Source organism: Schistocerca americana, chromosome X (assembly GCF_021461395.2).
Source record: "Schistocerca americana isolate TAMUIC-IGC-003095 chromosome X, iqSchAmer2.1, whole genome shotgun sequence".
Taxonomy (NCBI): domain Eukaryota; kingdom Metazoa; phylum Arthropoda; class Insecta; order Orthoptera; family Acrididae; genus Schistocerca; species Schistocerca americana.
The window spans coordinates 152,132,177-152,150,276 of record NC_060130.1 but is presented as its reverse complement, the minus strand read 5'-3'; the positions used below and the strand labels follow the sequence as shown (position 1 = coordinate 152,150,276).

General features: G+C 37.2%; 1 protein-coding gene across 1 annotated transcript in view; it reads right to left on the bottom strand.

The window, feature by feature from the left end:
- The window catches only part of LOC124555464 (PH-interacting protein), a 262,681-nt gene extending 253,119 nt beyond the window's left edge, over positions 1–9,562 (bottom strand). Inside the window, exons 1-4 of the mRNA XM_047129386.1 lie at positions 9,034–9,562; positions 8,895–8,953; positions 8,794–8,823; positions 8,563–8,622 (exon numbers count right to left, since the gene is read on the bottom strand). Of these exons, the coding sequence (XP_046985342.1) occupies positions 8,563–8,622; positions 8,794–8,823; positions 8,895–8,953; positions 9,034–9,076 (192 nt within the window). The 5' untranslated portion in view covers positions 9,077–9,562. The remainder of the gene's footprint in view (positions 1–8,562; positions 8,623–8,793; positions 8,824–8,894; positions 8,954–9,033) is intronic.
- Positions 9,563–18,100: the final 8,538 nt, after the last annotated feature.

Genomic DNA, 18,100 nt, shown 5'->3' with positions numbered 1-18,100 from the left:
CCAAAACGGCCTTGCTGTGGTGGTACTGCGAACGGCTGAAAGCAAGGGGAAACTACAGCCGTAATTTTCCCCGAAGGCATGCAGCTTTACTGTATGGTTAGATGATGATGGCGTCCTCTTGGGTAAAATATTCCGGAGGTAAAATAGTCCCCCATTCGGATCTCCGGGCAGGGACTACTTAAGAGGATGTCGTTATCAGGAGAAAGAAAACTGGCGTTCTACGGATCGGAGTGTGGAATGTCAGATCACTTAATCGGGCAGGTAGGTTAGAAAATTTAAAAAAGGGAAATGGATAGGTTGAAGTTAGATATAGTGGGAATTAGTGAAGTTCGGTGGCAGGAGGAACAAGACTTTTGGTCAGGTGATTACAGGGTTATAAATACAAAATCAAATAGGGGTAATGTAGAAGTAGGTTTAATAATGAATAAAAAAAATAGGAATGCGGGCAAGCTACTATAAACAGCATAGTGAACGCATTATTGTGGCCATGATAGATACGAAGCCCACGCCTACTACAGTAGTACAAGTTTATATGCCAACTAGCTCTGCAGATGATGATGATGATGAAATTGATGAAATGTATGATGAGATAAAAGAAATTATTTAGATAGTGAAGGGAGACGAAAATTTAATAGTCGTGGGTGACTGGAATTCGAGAGTAGGAAAAGTGAGAGAAGGAAACATAGTGGGTGAATATGGATTGTGGGAGAGAAATGAAAGAGGAAGCCGTCTGGTAGAATTTTGCACAGAGCATAACTTAATCATAACTAACACTTGGTTCAAGAATCATAAAAGACGGTTGTATACATGGAAGAATCCTGGAAATACTAGAAGGTATCAGATAGATTATCTAATGGTAAGACAGAGATTTAGGAACCAGGTTTTAAATTGTAGGACATTTTCAGGGGCAGATGTGGACTCTGACCACAATCTATTGGTTATGAACTGTAGATTAAAACTGAAGAAACTGCAAAAAGGTGGGAATTTAAGGAGATGGGACCTGGATAAACTGAAAGAACCAGAGGCTGTACAGAGTTTCAGGGAGAGGATAAGGGAACAATTGACACGAATGGGGGAAAGAAATACAGCAGAGGAAGAATGAGTAGCTCTGAGGGATGAAGTAGTGAAGGCAGCAGAGGATCAAGTAGGTAAAAAGACGAGGGCTAGTAGAAATCCTTGGATACCAGAAGAAATATTGAATTTAATTGATGAAAGAGGAAAATATAAAAACGCAGTAAATGAAGCAGGCAAAAGGGAATACAAACGTCTCAAAAATGAGATCGACAGGAAGTGCAAAATGGCTAAGCAGGGATGGCTAGAGGACAAATGTAAGGATGTAGAGGCTTATCTCACTAGGGATAAGATAGATACTGCCTACAGGAAAATTAAAGAGACCTTCGGAGAAAAGAGAGCCACTTGTATGAATATCAAGAGCTCAGATGGAAACCCAGTTCTAAGCAAAGAAGGGAAAGCAGAAAGGTGGAAGGAGCATATAGAGGGTCTATACAAGGGCGATGTAATTGAGGACAATATTATGGAAATGGAAGAGGATGTAGATGAAGATAAAATGGGAGATACGATACTGCGTGCAGAGTTTGACAGAGCACTGTAAGACCTGAGACGAAACAAGGCCCCAGGAGTAGACAACATTCCATTGGAACTGCTGACAGCCTTGGGAGAGCCAGTCCTGACAAAACTCTACCATCTGGTGAGCATCATGTATGAGACAGGCGAAATACCCTCAGACTTCAATAAGAATATAATAATTCCAATCCCAAAGAAAGCAGGTGTTGACAGATGTGAAAATTACCGAACTATCAGTCTAATAAGTCACAGCTGCAAAATACTAACGCGAATTCTTTACAGACGAATGGAAAAACTGGTAGAAGCCGACCTCGGCGAAGATCAGTTTGGATTCCGCAGAAATGTTGGAACACTTGAGGCAGTACTGACCCTACGACTTATCTTAGAAAATAGATTGAGGAAAGGCAAACCTACATTTCTAGCATTTGTAGACTTAGAGAAAGCTTTTGACAATATTGACTGGAATATTCTCTTTCAGATTCTAAAGGTGGCAGGGGTAAAATACAGGGAGCGAAAGGCTATTTACAATTTGTACAGAAAGCAGATGGCAGTCATACAAGTCGAGGGGTATGAAAGTAAAGCAGTGGTTGGGAAGGGAGTGAGACAGGGTTGTAGCCTGTCTCCGATGTTATTCAATCTGTATATTGAGCAAGCAGTAAAGGAAACAAAAGAAAAATTCGGAGTAGGTATTAAAATCCATGGAGAAGAAATAAAAACATTGAGGTTCGCCGATGACATTGTAATTCTGTCAGAGACAGCAAAGGACATGGAAGAGCAGTTGAACGGAATGGACAGTGTCTTGAAAGGAGGATATAAGATGAACATCAACAAAAGCGAAACGAGGATAATGGAATGTAGTCGAATTAAGTCGGGTGCTGCTGAGGGAATTAGATTAGGAAATGAGACACTTAAAGTAGTAGATGAGTTATTACTATTTGGGGAGCGAAATAACGGATGATGGTCGAATTAGAGAAGATATAAAATGTAGACTGGCAATGGCAAGGAAATCGTTTCTGAAGAAGAGAAATTTGTTAACATCGAGTATAGATTTAAATGTCAGGAAGTCGCTTCTGAAAGTATTTTTATGGAGTGTAGCCATGTATGGAAGTGAAACATGGACGATAACTAGTTTGGACAAGAAGAGAATAGAAGCTTTCGAAATGTGGTGCTACAGAAGAATGCTGAAGATTAGATGGGTAGATCACATAAGTAATGAGGAGGTATTGAATAGAATTGGGGAGAAGAGAAGTTTGTGGCACAACTTGACAAGAAGAAGGAACCGGTTGGTAGGACATGTTCTGAGGCATCAATGGATCACAAATTTAGCATTGGAGGGCAGCGTGGAGGGTAAAAACCGTAGAGGGAGACCAAGAGATGAATACACTAAACAGATTCAGAAGGATGTAGGTTGCAGTAAGTACTGGGAGATGAAGAAGCTTGCACAGGATAGAGTAGCATGGAGATCTGCATCAAACCAGTCTCAGGACTGAAGACAACAACAACAACTCTTAATTAGTCCATGTGAGCGAAGGAACGAACTGGCAGGCGAGCACTGTGATGTATAATAATAATAATAATAAGAGCTGGTAGTAACAAATGACAAGTTTAAAAGCCTTCTTCCAGGGCGAATCCACTGACAGCCATGTTCAGTGCCAAAAACCATATCGACAATAATTCTGAATTTCTCTAAAAGTTCTCCGTGACGATAATCAACTTCCTGCTACGAAAAATGATAATTGCTCCGTTAATAGTGATGCTCCGTCTTGAAGTGATAAATTTGATCCAGCGTTAACTCTGTAGACGTTCCTTAATGATTGTGGGAAGGCAAGACGACAAGGTCTCTGTCGGGAAAGCGAGCTTGTATCAACGAAATTTTGGTTTCGTTATGTTGTTTCATGCTGTGCAATAACTCAAGTGTCAGCTGACTTGCGGAAAATTTCGGTTTCTCCGCCGTATTAATTCAGCTGAGCTTTTGTTTTGTTACTATACATAAGCTCGAGTGACCTACCACTGTAAAAGTCTTTGTTTTGAACGGTATACCGCCGACAGAGACCGTTCGACAGTTAGCGAACGATTCTTACTAGTCACCTTCTTAATTTTCTAACAGTTAAGGAATGAGAATGTACATTTAAGTGTGACCCTACTCCTCTTGAAGGTGATCCACGGGAAGGACGTCTCAAATATGAAATTATGGATAAGAACAATGAGAAAGGACACAATGAAATATTGAACAGTCGTTGACTGAAGACGTGAGTACGAGATATAAGACAGCAAAATCGGAAAAATGAATACAGAACATTTTTAATGAGGAATTAACTACGACAAAGGTTTGTGTTACATTATTGGATGCTGAGGAAATGCTAATTTAAAAACCAGTTACTCAGCTACGTCTGGATATTTGATTCACTAGATTTTATTTGACACTTTGTCATAGTAGATGAGACGTGGGCCCGCGCTTATAAGTCACGGAAAAAAAAAAAAATCTTTCCAGTGGGTGCAATCCAGTTGCCCAGCACAAGGAAAGAAGTTGACCTGATGTGCTAGAAAGCCTACATTCAGATTCTGGTAGGCAAAATGGTTTATTCTTGTTAAAACAATTTACAGCCGGGTGACGTCGTCGACAACCGCCGATTTTCAACAGGAGTACACCCTGCCATTTTCAAGGCAACACGGCAGCAAGCAGGTGCAGAGGAGTTCGTGGCAGAGTGTGATCCTGTCGAAATATCGGTGGTTGGGTGGCTGCATTCCCGTAAGCTACTCGAACACTGTCTACGCCGGGAGAAAAACAAATCTCACACGATTTGTTCTTACTGACTACCCTGCAAAGGTAGAAGCAGTAACTAGCGAACACTTGTAACGTCTTCGGGCCAACTGGAAGAAAAAATGGGTTACAAGGCACCTGGATTGCAAAAGAAAATCATATTTCATCAAGACACTGTAGCTAAAGGTAAACGTAATTTGGCAAAGGGAAAAGTAAGGGATTTGAAGCCACAATTGTTGGAATCTCCATCTCATTCATATTTCCGACCTCTACCTGCTCCCAAGTCTAATGATATTTGTGGCTAAAGCACGTGACCTAAATATGGATTACGTCGAAAAATATGTGCAATTTTTTTTTAACAAAAAGCAACCTTTAACTGCCCAGTTAAAAACCCTTCCTTGCATCAGAAATGACAATGTAACAACAGTTAAAAGCATGTCATGTTCTTTGGGGCACATTGGTATTTTACTTATTGAAATGTGTGGAATGAGGAAATTTCCAGGAGTTACACTTCCTCACCCTGTCATCAGGTAGCAGTAGACGAAACATTCGTAGTTTTGGCGGTGTTTAAACATTTAGAAGTAAGCTAGTAGGAAAATAATGGAGATACAACTGAGTTTTACAACTGGAGTGTTGTCAAATCAAATGTAGTGGAAGACTGGAACTCATAGATGGCAAAGCATGGATGTGATAATACGATATTTTTTAAAAAAACCTACCAGGATTGCATATCACTTCCTGCTAATCAGAAACTGAAAAAAATCCACAGACATGTTACACATACCATTATAGCATGTAGCTCATCTACTAATAAGTCTGGCAGGGAATATTTGACACAGTCAAAGCCGTGTAGAAATGCAATACATGCTTCAGAAGAATGTAGAATAATCAGCTGAAATAGATCAATGGGAAAGGGGATGGATGGAGAACATGCAGATCACGAAGTATGTCCCAGAAAAATTGTCATTCATTATTAGGTAACACTCATTTCGGACAATGGCAAATGAAAATGTTAGATCACGGTTTGCTTATTACCAGAACAAGCATCATTCAGTTTCCCATATGTTTATGCACTGGAGAACAATAAAAACTGAGTTAAGTCATAAGCTATATAAATCCTCCAGATGAGAACTTGATTTTGGAGGTATGTATTTATTTGTCAGGAGTTTTTTTTTCTCTTCATCTCTGGGTGTGTAGTAAGCAAATGAAGGTTAACAATTCATCCTTTGAAAATGAGGTTGCAAAATAATGCTCTGTAACATACAGAGACAGACTAAATGTAGACATTATCTCTGCACTTCTGACTATTCCTTGTGATTGACCTGTGCAGTTGGTCTACAGTGCCTTCTTGGAAATGTTACTGCAAGAAATCTTCAACACTAAGGAAAAGACACACAACACATTAAAAACTGGTTGCCACATAGGGTAAAAATGGATAGAAAGTATGGCTTTATTCAAGTGGTGCATCCCGCTTGCTGAAACATTTTGAAGGCAAGATAGTGCAGTGGCAAAGATTCATTTTTCCTCTAGAATTCCAAGACACTTTTAATTGCTTGTGAAATTCATGCACAAAATTGTAGCTGATATAAATGACAGAAGATCAACTACACACATGACTGTATTGATCCTGCTTCCTCAGAGAAATCTGGCCTATTACAAGTTTAATGATGACAGCAGGAATATTATGTTGATTGAGGAATTCAGTTTTAATAAAAGACATGTGTGGGAGAGAGGCATGGATGAAAATTTGGGGCAAACAACTAGAGAGGTCCATCTCAGTTCTCTGTTTGGCAGAAAGTGGTCAACTCCTAATATGAACTCTGTTAGTGGAATAATGCTCTCCAACTTACTGAAAAATTCTGTTTCAACCAAAGGAGAGGAAGAGAACATTTTCCTGATTAGTAAAGAACTGTCATGATGGACTCAGTATATGTAATCTGAAGACATGATAGTGCAATGACACAGCCTAGCACCACCACACCACACTTTATTTACTGTCTTAGATATGTAACTACTTGCGAAAAATATTCAGCAAAAATTAACTGTGCAGAATAAGAAGATTTAGTTAGGAAAATTAACTGAAGGAAATATTAATTGACAAAAATATGGTCTTGTATTTTTAGACATCCTGGAATGATATATTAGATGAAAATTATAGTAACGGTAAGTCAGTCTATAACTGCAAAAATACCTTTTTTTTAATTTGACACTCCATCACTGAAGAAAAGGTTATTTGCCAAAAATTAATTGTATACTGTAACTGACTGCATTACCAATTATACTAATGCTTAGTGACACAATCACACCGAGCGAGGTAGCGCAGTGGTTAGACACTGGACTCGCATTCGGGAAGACGACGGTTCAATCCCGCGTCCGGCCATCCTGATTTAGGTTTTCCGTGATTTCCCTAAATCGCTCCAGGCAAATGCCGGGATGGTTCCTTTCAAAGGGCACGGCCGACTTCCTTCCCCGTCCTTCCCTAATCCGATGAGACCGATGACCTCGCTGTCTGGTCTCCTTCCCCAAACCAACCACCAACCAACACAATCACAGACCAACTGATGTAAAATTCCACAAGGCTTACACAGAATGAACATATAAGCTTACTTAACATATGAGCCTTTTCCTCACTGTCAGGTTCAGAAAACAGCTGTTATCTACTGAATTATGAATCAGCTGGTATGGGAAAGTAAACAGATTGTCAATTAAGAACAAAAGAAAAAAAATCTAGTCCTGTAACATACTTTCATTATGGAAGAAGTGCAGTGGACTTCGTGTCAACAGACATGCATACATGAGGTTCATTGCCGCAAAAACTGAGTTATAAAAATTTAAGCAAAAAGTAAACAATTCTCAAATCAATTTTTTGCTAAACAACCCAAATTAAATAATTTGTTACGCAATTTCGTCTATTATGGCGAATCTGTGTCTCATTAAGGAAATGTGACTTGTAAAAATGTAAACAAAACCATATTTATGGCCTTTCTAAATCTTGGAGAACAGAAAACTCCATCAACGACGTTAATTCAGGTAACAAGTCTCATTAATCGAAGGAACCTACTGAGGAGAAGCAGTAGGAATGTGTAGTTAAAGAATTTATGTAGGCATTTGTATGCATCAGTTTGGAAAAACTACGGTAAACGTAAACCCGGACGACGAGACAGGAAATTTACTCACTAAGCCTCAACCGTCGCTCGGAACCACACCACACAGCGGAAAAGGGTACAAATGATTGACAGGTAGCAAGAGAAATGGATGGAGCATCAGTAATCAGAGCATTATCAAGTTTTTGAAGGAAAAAAACCCTTTTCGTAAATAGTATATACAGATTTTTCTACCTGCAGCCTATATACCATTAACTATCTCAAATAAATAAATAAACTAAACTTCGGTTATAACTATGAACAGCCAGTTATGCAGATCAGTTGCTTTACGTAACAGTTGGATTCGTATGTGTGTATGTAAAAAAGAACGGGGCGGGGGGGGGGGGTTGTATCTCACCCCCTACAATCGTAACAATTAAACAGTTGGTATACACCACAAACATTATCCGAAGACCTGTGAATCATTGGTCTTCAGCATATTCTATATACAGTGTACAATGTTTGTGAAACTGAAAACAAAACATCCTTATTTCCGTTAAACAATACGTAAACAAAGTATCTTCCAGTACTAAACACGTTCTACCGTTCGTGACATTTATCAAGACACTAAAAACGGGGTCTGAAATAGTGTTCTATGATTGCGCAATGATAATCTCGCCTCTCGTAAAAGTATTATCTATCAGGCCCGGAATCACTGTATGATTCGTTTACAAACATTAAATTTGTGTCTCGTTGATCACGTAACTAGTACGCGTTCTATACCAGCGACTGCATTTCTCTTTATGGCTAACAGCGACGAAGTCTTCTTTTACTGTTTCACTTGGTACTAATAAATCCTTGTTTCGTTGTCACGAGAATTGCACTGTGGTCACTAGAAAAAGGCAACACTATAAAATACCAATAAATGGCTACTGTTTACACTTCAAATCAGTCTACAATCATGTTTAAATTCATTGATTTCGTTGACGACGGGGCCTTCGCTGCTATGCTTTGCACACCTGCCAAGCAAGTTAAAAAAAACCTCGATAAATTATGCAGCTGATTACAACCCATCTCCAAGTAACACAGTTAAGTAAATGCAAGCAAATTGGAATGGTTTGGTGGTAAACTTACCAGTTCACCAAAAGTTTGTTCATGTTCATTTCCTTGCCAATCGAGTCGCCTCGGCAGTATCTGAAATAAATGTTAATAATTACTACTCTGGGTAAACTATTCGAGGCTTATGACAAATATTTTCGGTCAGTGACCTCCCCATACCGAATGTTTTGACTGTCAAACCACGTGCTACACGCGCGATTACAGCTCGACAGTCAACCGGGTGACAAAACAGTGAGTGATACTAACCTTCAGGCGCTGAAGTTCTTGTTTTAACACCTGAAAAATTAAAGAACACATTAAAACTACGTCGTAAAAATACACCTATAAACAGTATCACAAGTACTTACCGCTGCTGTCTGATGACAAGGGCTAGCATCCAAGAACTTCGTAATTAGAAAATACAATTCTGTGGACCAAACAATCGCTGTTAAATTCGAAAACAAATTTCCACCTCGGTATATAAAAGACACTATAAAGCGTAGTTACCTGAAGCACATTGAGACCGCTGTCTTATTATTTTGTTTTCCATATTTACAGTATCATGATTATGTTTACAAAATCCTGCGGCAGAAAAATTATTCCACCCGCCAGCACAACTCACACAGACGCACAGTCACCAAAACAGCCGCACGACTCACACAGCCGAAGTCCATCGTTTTAGCGGTGGCTGCCGTGCGATGCAGTTGTATCGATTTGTTGCATTATACTTGTTTCACAAAACACAACGTATATTTTTTCAACGCTTCCAGGTATGCATACACACGTATAACCACAACAACAAATACAACTTCACTCCGTGCTGACTAAGGTTACGCCACTTTCTTCCATCTTTGTTTTTGCAACGTTTCATATAATACACAGCCCAGTGCACACTCGTTTCGAGAACGTGCGGTAACAGGAAAATCTTCGCTTAAGACTGATCGTAATGAATTCTGTTGTTTACTTGCAGTTAATCAAATATAATCTTGACCGCTCAACCATGAAAATAGTTATGGAAGTCTCACCTTTTATCGGCCGAAAGACGAACTGAAACTAAGAGTGTCTTTGGATTATTCGAGTTCGAAGGTGCGAATTTGAAGTCAAAGTATCCTATATTTGTTTATGTTAGTGACAATACCAAGGTTCAGGTTTTCAGGTGATTTACCCGGTGCAGTTAATTTATATTATTTGAGAAAAATAACGGTACTTGAAATTTGTTACGTGTAATATCAAATACCATATACTAGAGCATCATAAATGTGATGTTACATGCCTTTGAAGTTTGGCAAGTACTCACTAAAAGATGTGACTATACATGCACAATTTCAAGTGTGGCTTTGGTTTTTCATTTTTCTTATTCAGTGTTTAATTATGCTGGTGCTATGTTTTGTTTGAGAAATCGTGAACTTTCCTGTCACAGCTTGTTACCTGCACAAAAAAGAACACCTAAATCTATGGTAATTGATACAAATAACTTTTATTTCAAAATAGTTTTGAGTCGAGTGTATATAATAAATCATTTACCATGTTACTTTAGGCCTATACCCCCCTTTATTTACTTTTACATAATAATTTTGCTCGTGGAAATACAGTTCTTGTCGAGACATTTATTTGTTGTTCTAGAGTGCAACTTGTTCTGATGTTTCGAACTGATTTGTTATACTAACATGATAACCAAAACTGAACCACATCAGCAAACAGAATAAAGATGTGCAGACATCTCTCACAACTATTGTTTAATAAACTGTCAACATTAACATGAAACAAAGCATCAAAATCAGTATGTAAAAATATGATATAATGTGAGGCAAATAATACAGGATAAAAAAAATTGCAAGGGAACAGTTTTATGGGAAATGACAATGAGATATGAAAGGCTACTGGAATACTGTGGCAAGTTATTGGAATCAGCAAGAACATACATTATCAGCTAGCAAACACTACACTGTATCTTCAGCAGTACATTTACAAGGACATTAGATATGTAATATCATTACAGTTTTTTTAAGGTTAAGTCGTACATACAGGCACTTACGTATTTATAGGTCCAGTTTGGTAAGGATGGGACAGGTGGGTGCGGTGGCCTTATGGAGAGAACCATCGTGGCATTTGCCTGATGTAATATAGGAAACTGCAGAAATCATAAATCAGGATGATTAGATGTAGATTAAAAGCTATGGCCAGTCTTTTTAAAATGGCTCAACGTCATCTCTAGTGCATAGTTTCATTCATAGACATAGTGAGTGAGCAAGCCCGAGGGAGTATGAAAAGACAGAAATGATGTGGAGGGAAATGGCAGCTTTTAATCTCTCTAAGAGGCATGCCTAGCTAAAAACTATATGAAAAGCAGAATCTTGAGTGAATGTGGAAGAGGTTCAAAATGCTTTTGAGTTTAGACTTCTCACACTCTGGCATTAGCGCAGATTGGAAGAAAGGGGGAAATTTTATTTAGATGCTAACAAACAGCAGGATTGTTAACTAAGTTTAGAATGGAGAGGCTGAAGGTAATGTTCATTTAATGAAAGGAGGTGTCAAAATAACATAAATTTCAAAGACATGCAACACACATTAAGTTAATAATGCAAAAAAAAGTTTGCATACTACAGTCGGCTTTGTAGTGGCTTTACAAGTAATTGCAAATGTAAGTGACTGCAAGAAAGGGTGATGAAATCTGTGAGAAAATGATTGGAAACAAGGTAAATTAATCATAAAGTAGAAAATAACAGAGAATCAATAAGTTGATGTCTGAAGTACACATATAAGAACATTAGAGTATAGAGAAAAAATGAGAGAACAAAGAAATAATATATGTTCCGCGACAGTCACCCAGCTTTGAGATCCTCACACTTGTTCAGTTGAAACTAAGGTTGCAAAGTACACCGGCTACTCTAGACAGTGTCCCCATATTACATGTACACATCTATCATGCATACTCCTAAAATAGAGCCACCATCATATCAGTTCCTTTCCCAATATTGGCATTCTTGTGTCATGTGAGTAGTGTATTTGTCAAAGCAGGGAACAGTAAAATATGGATAAGTAGTTTGGAGGACACAAAAGTTACAATAGGCTCAATGGATTATTGAGTGTGACCATATTGAAAACTGGATAGATGTGAGTTCTACATCTTGACAGGATGAGTTGTTGCAGTCTCTGTGTTATGTTCAGTCACATGTTAGCAAGATAGGTATAGGAATGTTTGGGAGGCAATTTCACTTCATCCAAGGAAAATTTTGTATGACCCAGGGCACCTATATATATATATTATTGTATTTGGCACAATATTTACAAATAATTTCTAGATGACACACAAAATGTGTGTATAAACATTTAACTTAGTCCAATGCAGACTTAACTGATTTGACACACATTTTAATGATATGCTATATGTAGCTCTCAGTTCTGTCATACCTTGTGTAATATGTTGATTGTATTCTTCATTTTACGTTTTGTATGTGACCAACCTGACTCCTTAACATGTTCACACACAGGTACAAATCCATACTTTAGTTTTACATATTTTTGATTGGCAGGATGGAGTCAGATTGGCCACTGCATAATGTAAAAGGAAGGATACCAGCAAACACATTACACTGTGAGTGGAGGGGGGTGGAGGGATCAAGAATTGCACTTAATACAGAATGAAAATATTTGTGCCTAAACAGATAAATCATTGGACTCACTCACATTTTTATACACACATTTTGTGTGTATAAAAATATTGGAAATATTGTGTCAAATGCAAAGACAAGATTTGTGAAATTTATTCACAATTGCGGAATCTTTCTGACATTAGCAGCATTAGGTATGAAGATATTACCTGTTTGTGAGACATGAAAATTTGTGCCATACTGGGACTTGAACCCAAATTTCCTGCTAATCCCATTCTTCACACATTGTTAAAACTAAGTATCTCTACAAGAGTTAAATTTCAGTAGAATTAAACTGAGAACATAATAATCCTTACCCCAGACTGAACTAAATGGTCTTATCTTTAAAGCATTGAACTAGCATTAGAAGGGAATGTGATTCAGATCACCATTTTCCCATATAGAGTTATGTTTTCCGTGATTTACTAAAATGGTCAGTGTGAATCATATTATGGTAACTTAGAAAATCATACTGATTCCCTTCTCCCTATGAGCTTGTTGTTGACTGGGCATTAAACCACAAGTTTTCCTTCCTTAATCCCTATGTCAGCAGAACACTAAGTTTTTGTGAACAAACTGTTGTGTAAAACTTTTCATTAACAATGTTTCTGTTATGTAAGGTGTGTTTTCTTGAAATCATTATATTTAATATAAATATAAGCTAAGTAGATGACAAGTATTGTCTTACTGTAGTTCAGTCCTTTCTTTTACATCCTGGACTAGATAAATGCATCTCAGTTTTGAAAGTCTTTATAGTATCTTCCTGTTCCGTCTTGTTTTGGTTACATGTTGTGTTCAGTCACTGACGTTACTTGTTATCACATTTAAGCCTTCTTCTCCATATTTTGTAACTTGACAACATTTTTTATAGCATCCATCGTAGGGATCTTCCCTGTGTTCGTAATTGTGTGGTTATGTTGTGTACTATATATCTATTTTTCTGTAAACTGCCTTTATGCTCCTTAAAACAAAATTGATTGCCTATAACATCATATCAGATATGTTACATGAAGGAAACTGTAGAATTTAAAAGCATGCGAATATTGCAAGTGTATTGTAAATATACCATTGGGTGTACAAGAAAACAGCTATGGGGCAGCACATTAACATGACAGTTTGTTCTTGGCTTGTTTTTATGCATAGTATCTTATCTAAATTTTGTTGGCTTTTGTGAATTATAGACTAATTCCAAAAATGACAATGTTGTGCCTGGACTGTTGTGAAAAAATAAATCCAGGCAGAATATCTTGTTTCAGAAGTACTGCAGAATGTGAACCTTAGTAAAAGAAGAAAGAATATTGACTTAGTGTTTGCAATGGTACTATGCCATGAGTTCTTTACAATTCATAACTTGCATTGCCTTTGTAGCTCTGAAATTTTCTATCTGCTATGATGGACTTGCAGTGCAACAGAATGCAATAACAAAGTCGTTCTCTGCAGTTGTTCGTCATTTTCCCCGGCACTGTAAGTGCAATGGTAGTGGTTTCTTTTCATATCATGGTCTTTATTATCAAGTGGTTCCAAGGAATTGTGATTTGACTTTATCTTTTTATGTGTCACCAAAGGGAAAAAGTCACTGTATCAAATCAAGGTGATTGGACAAGTTAAATTAGGTCATCACACAGAGAGAACAGATTATCCATTAGCCATGAGAGATTAACAAGAAGTTTGAGCTCTGGTTCCACCCTGTTGACTTGATACTCCCACTTCAGATTCATCTAATTCTATACTGTATCACAATAACAATACAGTGTTATAGCTACAGTCACACGTTGTTTGCAGCAGGTACTTGTTAAGATCATAGAGTTTTACTACTACTCGGTACTATGTTTACGGTGTCACGAAGATGAAAATGTGCATTTCTATATACAGGGTGTACCAGGAGGAATGGTCAGTGTCAGGGATATGACAAGGATGCTCATTTGAAGCAAAAAAACGTCATACCAAGATATGCCCTATTCTGTATGGTTTCTGAGATAGACCACATTTAATGTATATTTGTTTTTGGGCTAGTGCACATAAATATGTGTCTTACCCACCCAACCTCTTTGTTGTTTTCAACCTCTTTGCTCAAGGATGCCTTTCTGCCATTAAACTAGCCCGTTGAATGTGCAGTTGTCCATTATGTCTTGTGAGTGAAGTAGTATGACGGACTGAGTCTCAGAAAAGTATCGGTTAACTGTGTTTGTACATGTGCTAGCTAAAACATTACACATCTACACTGATGAAGAATATGTGATTGTAGTGCTGCTGCTACAGTCGAAGAATACTGTTGGCACTTTCAGATATGTCGAATTCTTGATCATAGAGTGTTCACCAGAGTTTTCAGCACATTGTGTGAAACAGTTGTTCTTCCAAGTTCCCATTATTCTTCAAAATGTGTAGTTCAACCACCTGTGCAGGAATAGCAACACGTTGATGAAATTGTATAGTGTAGTCCTGTACATTAAATGTATTCTGTCTTGGAAACCATTTGGAATAGGGCATATGTCCACGTGAAGCTTTTTGCATCAAATGATTGTTCCTGTCATATCCCTGAGTATTGACCATTCTCCTGATCCTGTGTATAGAGATAATGCAACTATTGTACATACATACATTCATTCGTTAATACTTGTTCAATAGATCATGAATACGACATTTCATGATGATGTGGAACGTGTCACTTTAACATAAGTTTTCTTTACACAAAACTTTTTTTTTTACACTTCTTCATAGAAGATCCTATATCTTTTGCTTATTTCTTGTACTGACATCATTTAGTAGTGATACATACTTAGCTATTGGTGTAGCATTTTTTCAACTTCTCAAATCTCAGTAGTAGGCCTATGCTTCATATCAGAATGCATCAAAGATTACCTGAGTCATGCTTTCACCATCAGAACATTTATTGGTATTCCAATGTTTAGAAAGTTTTCATTTTAATGTTAACTCCGTAGCTCTTATTTTGAAACTCATATCATAAATGTGAACTGGAAAACAGTTTTTAAGTGTTAATTGAATGTTCTTTGTGTCCCAGTTAAAGATTCAGGATGCTTGAAATATGTTTTGAAAATGTGCCAGTGATGCTTTCAGGGCCAATTACTTGAATTAATTGAAATTAGTAACATCTAACAGCTGCTCCACCTTCTACACTTGAACGGAGATCACCCAATATGTGTACGTTATTTCTGATGCCTCCTGTATATACTTTGCCTGGTTTCTATAAAATTGTGTAGGTATTTTCCTTATAGTGAATATTATACTTGTCGTCATTCACCTGAACCATCAGTTTTCAAACTTAGTCAGTCTTGTTCATCACAAGAGATGATCTTTCTATTTTTACTAGACAGTATTGTCACATCAAAATCACAATCAAGTCTAAATATGAGGTCAGGGTCATCAGTGAAGTGCAACACTTAGAACTGAAAACATATTTATTACTGACACCAACATACAGCTAGAACAGAACTGATTTCCTGGGCAGAGAATGCTATATTATCTACACAAATATCAAATATTCCAGATAGCTAGTATTTACACAACCATTGAATATTCCAGATATAAAGACGTTACAAACATAAGATATGTCAAGAACCTTCCAGAAATGATATATACGAAATAACAAATAATTGGTGTTGGTTGTCCAGACAGTGATGTTAACCACTTCACCACATTAAATGCACTGGAGTTCATGCCAGTATATAGTTTTGCCACCAAAGGTGTTCTTATCAGTGATTTGTTTAAGTTAATCTCTCTTCTTTTTTTTTAAGTGAAATGTAGAACAGTTGCTTGTTTTATTTAATTCATCTTCTGGTCAGTCAGTTCACTTCAGTGCAACCACCACAGAGAGATACTGTTAAAAAGCTTGGCAGTATCTGCTTCATGTTCTGAATTTTCAGGCAGTCATGTAATATAAACACTAACAACTGTGTATCTTGAGCTTCCACACTCAGAAATAGCTTATGGTACCTCTTTCTGTGAGTTTTTCACAAAAAATTTCTTATGCAAAAAATAATAAAAAAGTAATGATGAGTGTGTCAGTGTAACCAGCCACCCAACATATTTTTCCAAGGACTTGGTAAACTGCCAGTCCCCTGTATTTCTATTCTAGAAACACAATCTTTTGGGGAAAAAAAAACAACCTTCAGTATTTTTGCAACAAATGAAGAAATCCACAAATGTGAGACACAAACCAAATCAAACCTTCATCTGGTGAGCCAAAGATTAAGCAGAGGGTAAGATAGAGTGAGAAGTATGGGCAGCTTCCTCTTCAACAAATTACCCCTATTGATCAGATAGAAAGCAGCACTTGTACGATGCAAGTAAAGGAAATGCCAGTGTTACATTCAAGTTTTTATTCTGTTGACAAGTACCTGAAGGCAAACGTGAATTGACTGTATGATGTGGTTCTCGCCCCCAAATAATTTAAATCATAAGAAAACTGTGTAAAAAAGCTCCTTGTCCAGTCTGTGAAGGCCCAAGGGGTGTCTACTGGCTGCCATGTCTTGCTCTGCCTTGCAGCATCATGCGGTATGTAGGGTCATGTGGTCAGCACAGCACTCTTCCAGATGTTTTGCAGACCACTACTGTTCGGTCAAGTGGCTCATTGATTGGCATCAGGAGGCTGAGTGCACTCTGTACTAGTCCTCCCATCAAGGAAAAATCCTTGGCAGTACCGGAAATCGAACCTAGGTCCTCTGTATGGCACCTATACTGACCACTCAACTATGGTGGTGGACAAGAAAACTATTTCCTCCATATATTATGTACACAGTGGTCAGCAGTGGATATAATTTCTTTTTATTTTTGCATCTTGTTCTAATCATAATATTCAAGCTGTCCTGTAAGTTGAACAGTTGTTTCACTATAAGAAGCATAGACAAAATAGAGAATAATATTTATGTATTTATATCTATGATAGTCTTTGAATGTATTCGCATATATTGATTATATTTTTGTATATTCCTATAGCCACTGTGTGTTTTGTCATTTTTATATCTCATAGCCACAGTCATTTGTGGTATGATATGTGTGAAGAATTTTGATGTCAGTTTTCATTTATTAGGTGTTTAAGGGTAGTGGTACTTCAAAAAGACTTTGTGTTTGGCTGGCTAAATGTGAGCACTGTAATCCAAGGTTTCAGGATTAAAATACTTGTAGGTCCTAAGATTTTTCTCAGGAAATTATAGCAATGAAAAACTTTGTTATCGATAAATGTCTCCACTTTAATAATAATAGTAATAATAATCATAATCATAATAACATTGGCAGATGTCACTCTTTTAATGTGATTTATTTGTTGTGAGACTGTTAAAGTGTGTGTGATGTGTGAAGTGATTGGAGTGGCAGATTTTAGTGAAAAGGTTCAAATTGCTGACACATTACCATGGGAAATACCACAGAAATTGTAAAGAAATGGATTAGAAAGTGAGGGGACACAATAAAATGCTTTGAGTGAAAATATTATTGAGACTATGTAATTTTTCCACGTCTCAAATTGTTGAGCAGAGTTATGGGTGATGAAATAAATAACCAGTACAATGAGAGTAACATGTGTAATTGAATGTAGCAGAAATTAAGCAGTACTCTCAAATTAAAATGATGTAGGTTTTTTAACTTTAGCAGTATAACAGATAAGAAGTACTTGTAGAAAATTATAATGGAAAAAGTATCAATTCAGGAAAAAGTGGAGGAATGTGTGTAAAAACTAGAGTAAAATTGTAAGTATTGGGAATAGAAAAGCAGAGGCCAAATTTACCAAAATTTAAAGTAACACTGGAAATTTTCAAATTTAAAATTATATAATTCCATTTAAATAGGTTACAGTCATAAATTGACAGAGAAATGAGTGACACGTAGCATTGAAAGACAATACTCTTATTTGTTTATCATGTGACAAGCATGCAGTGAAAATCAAAGTTAAGTGCGTAGGTTATATTTTA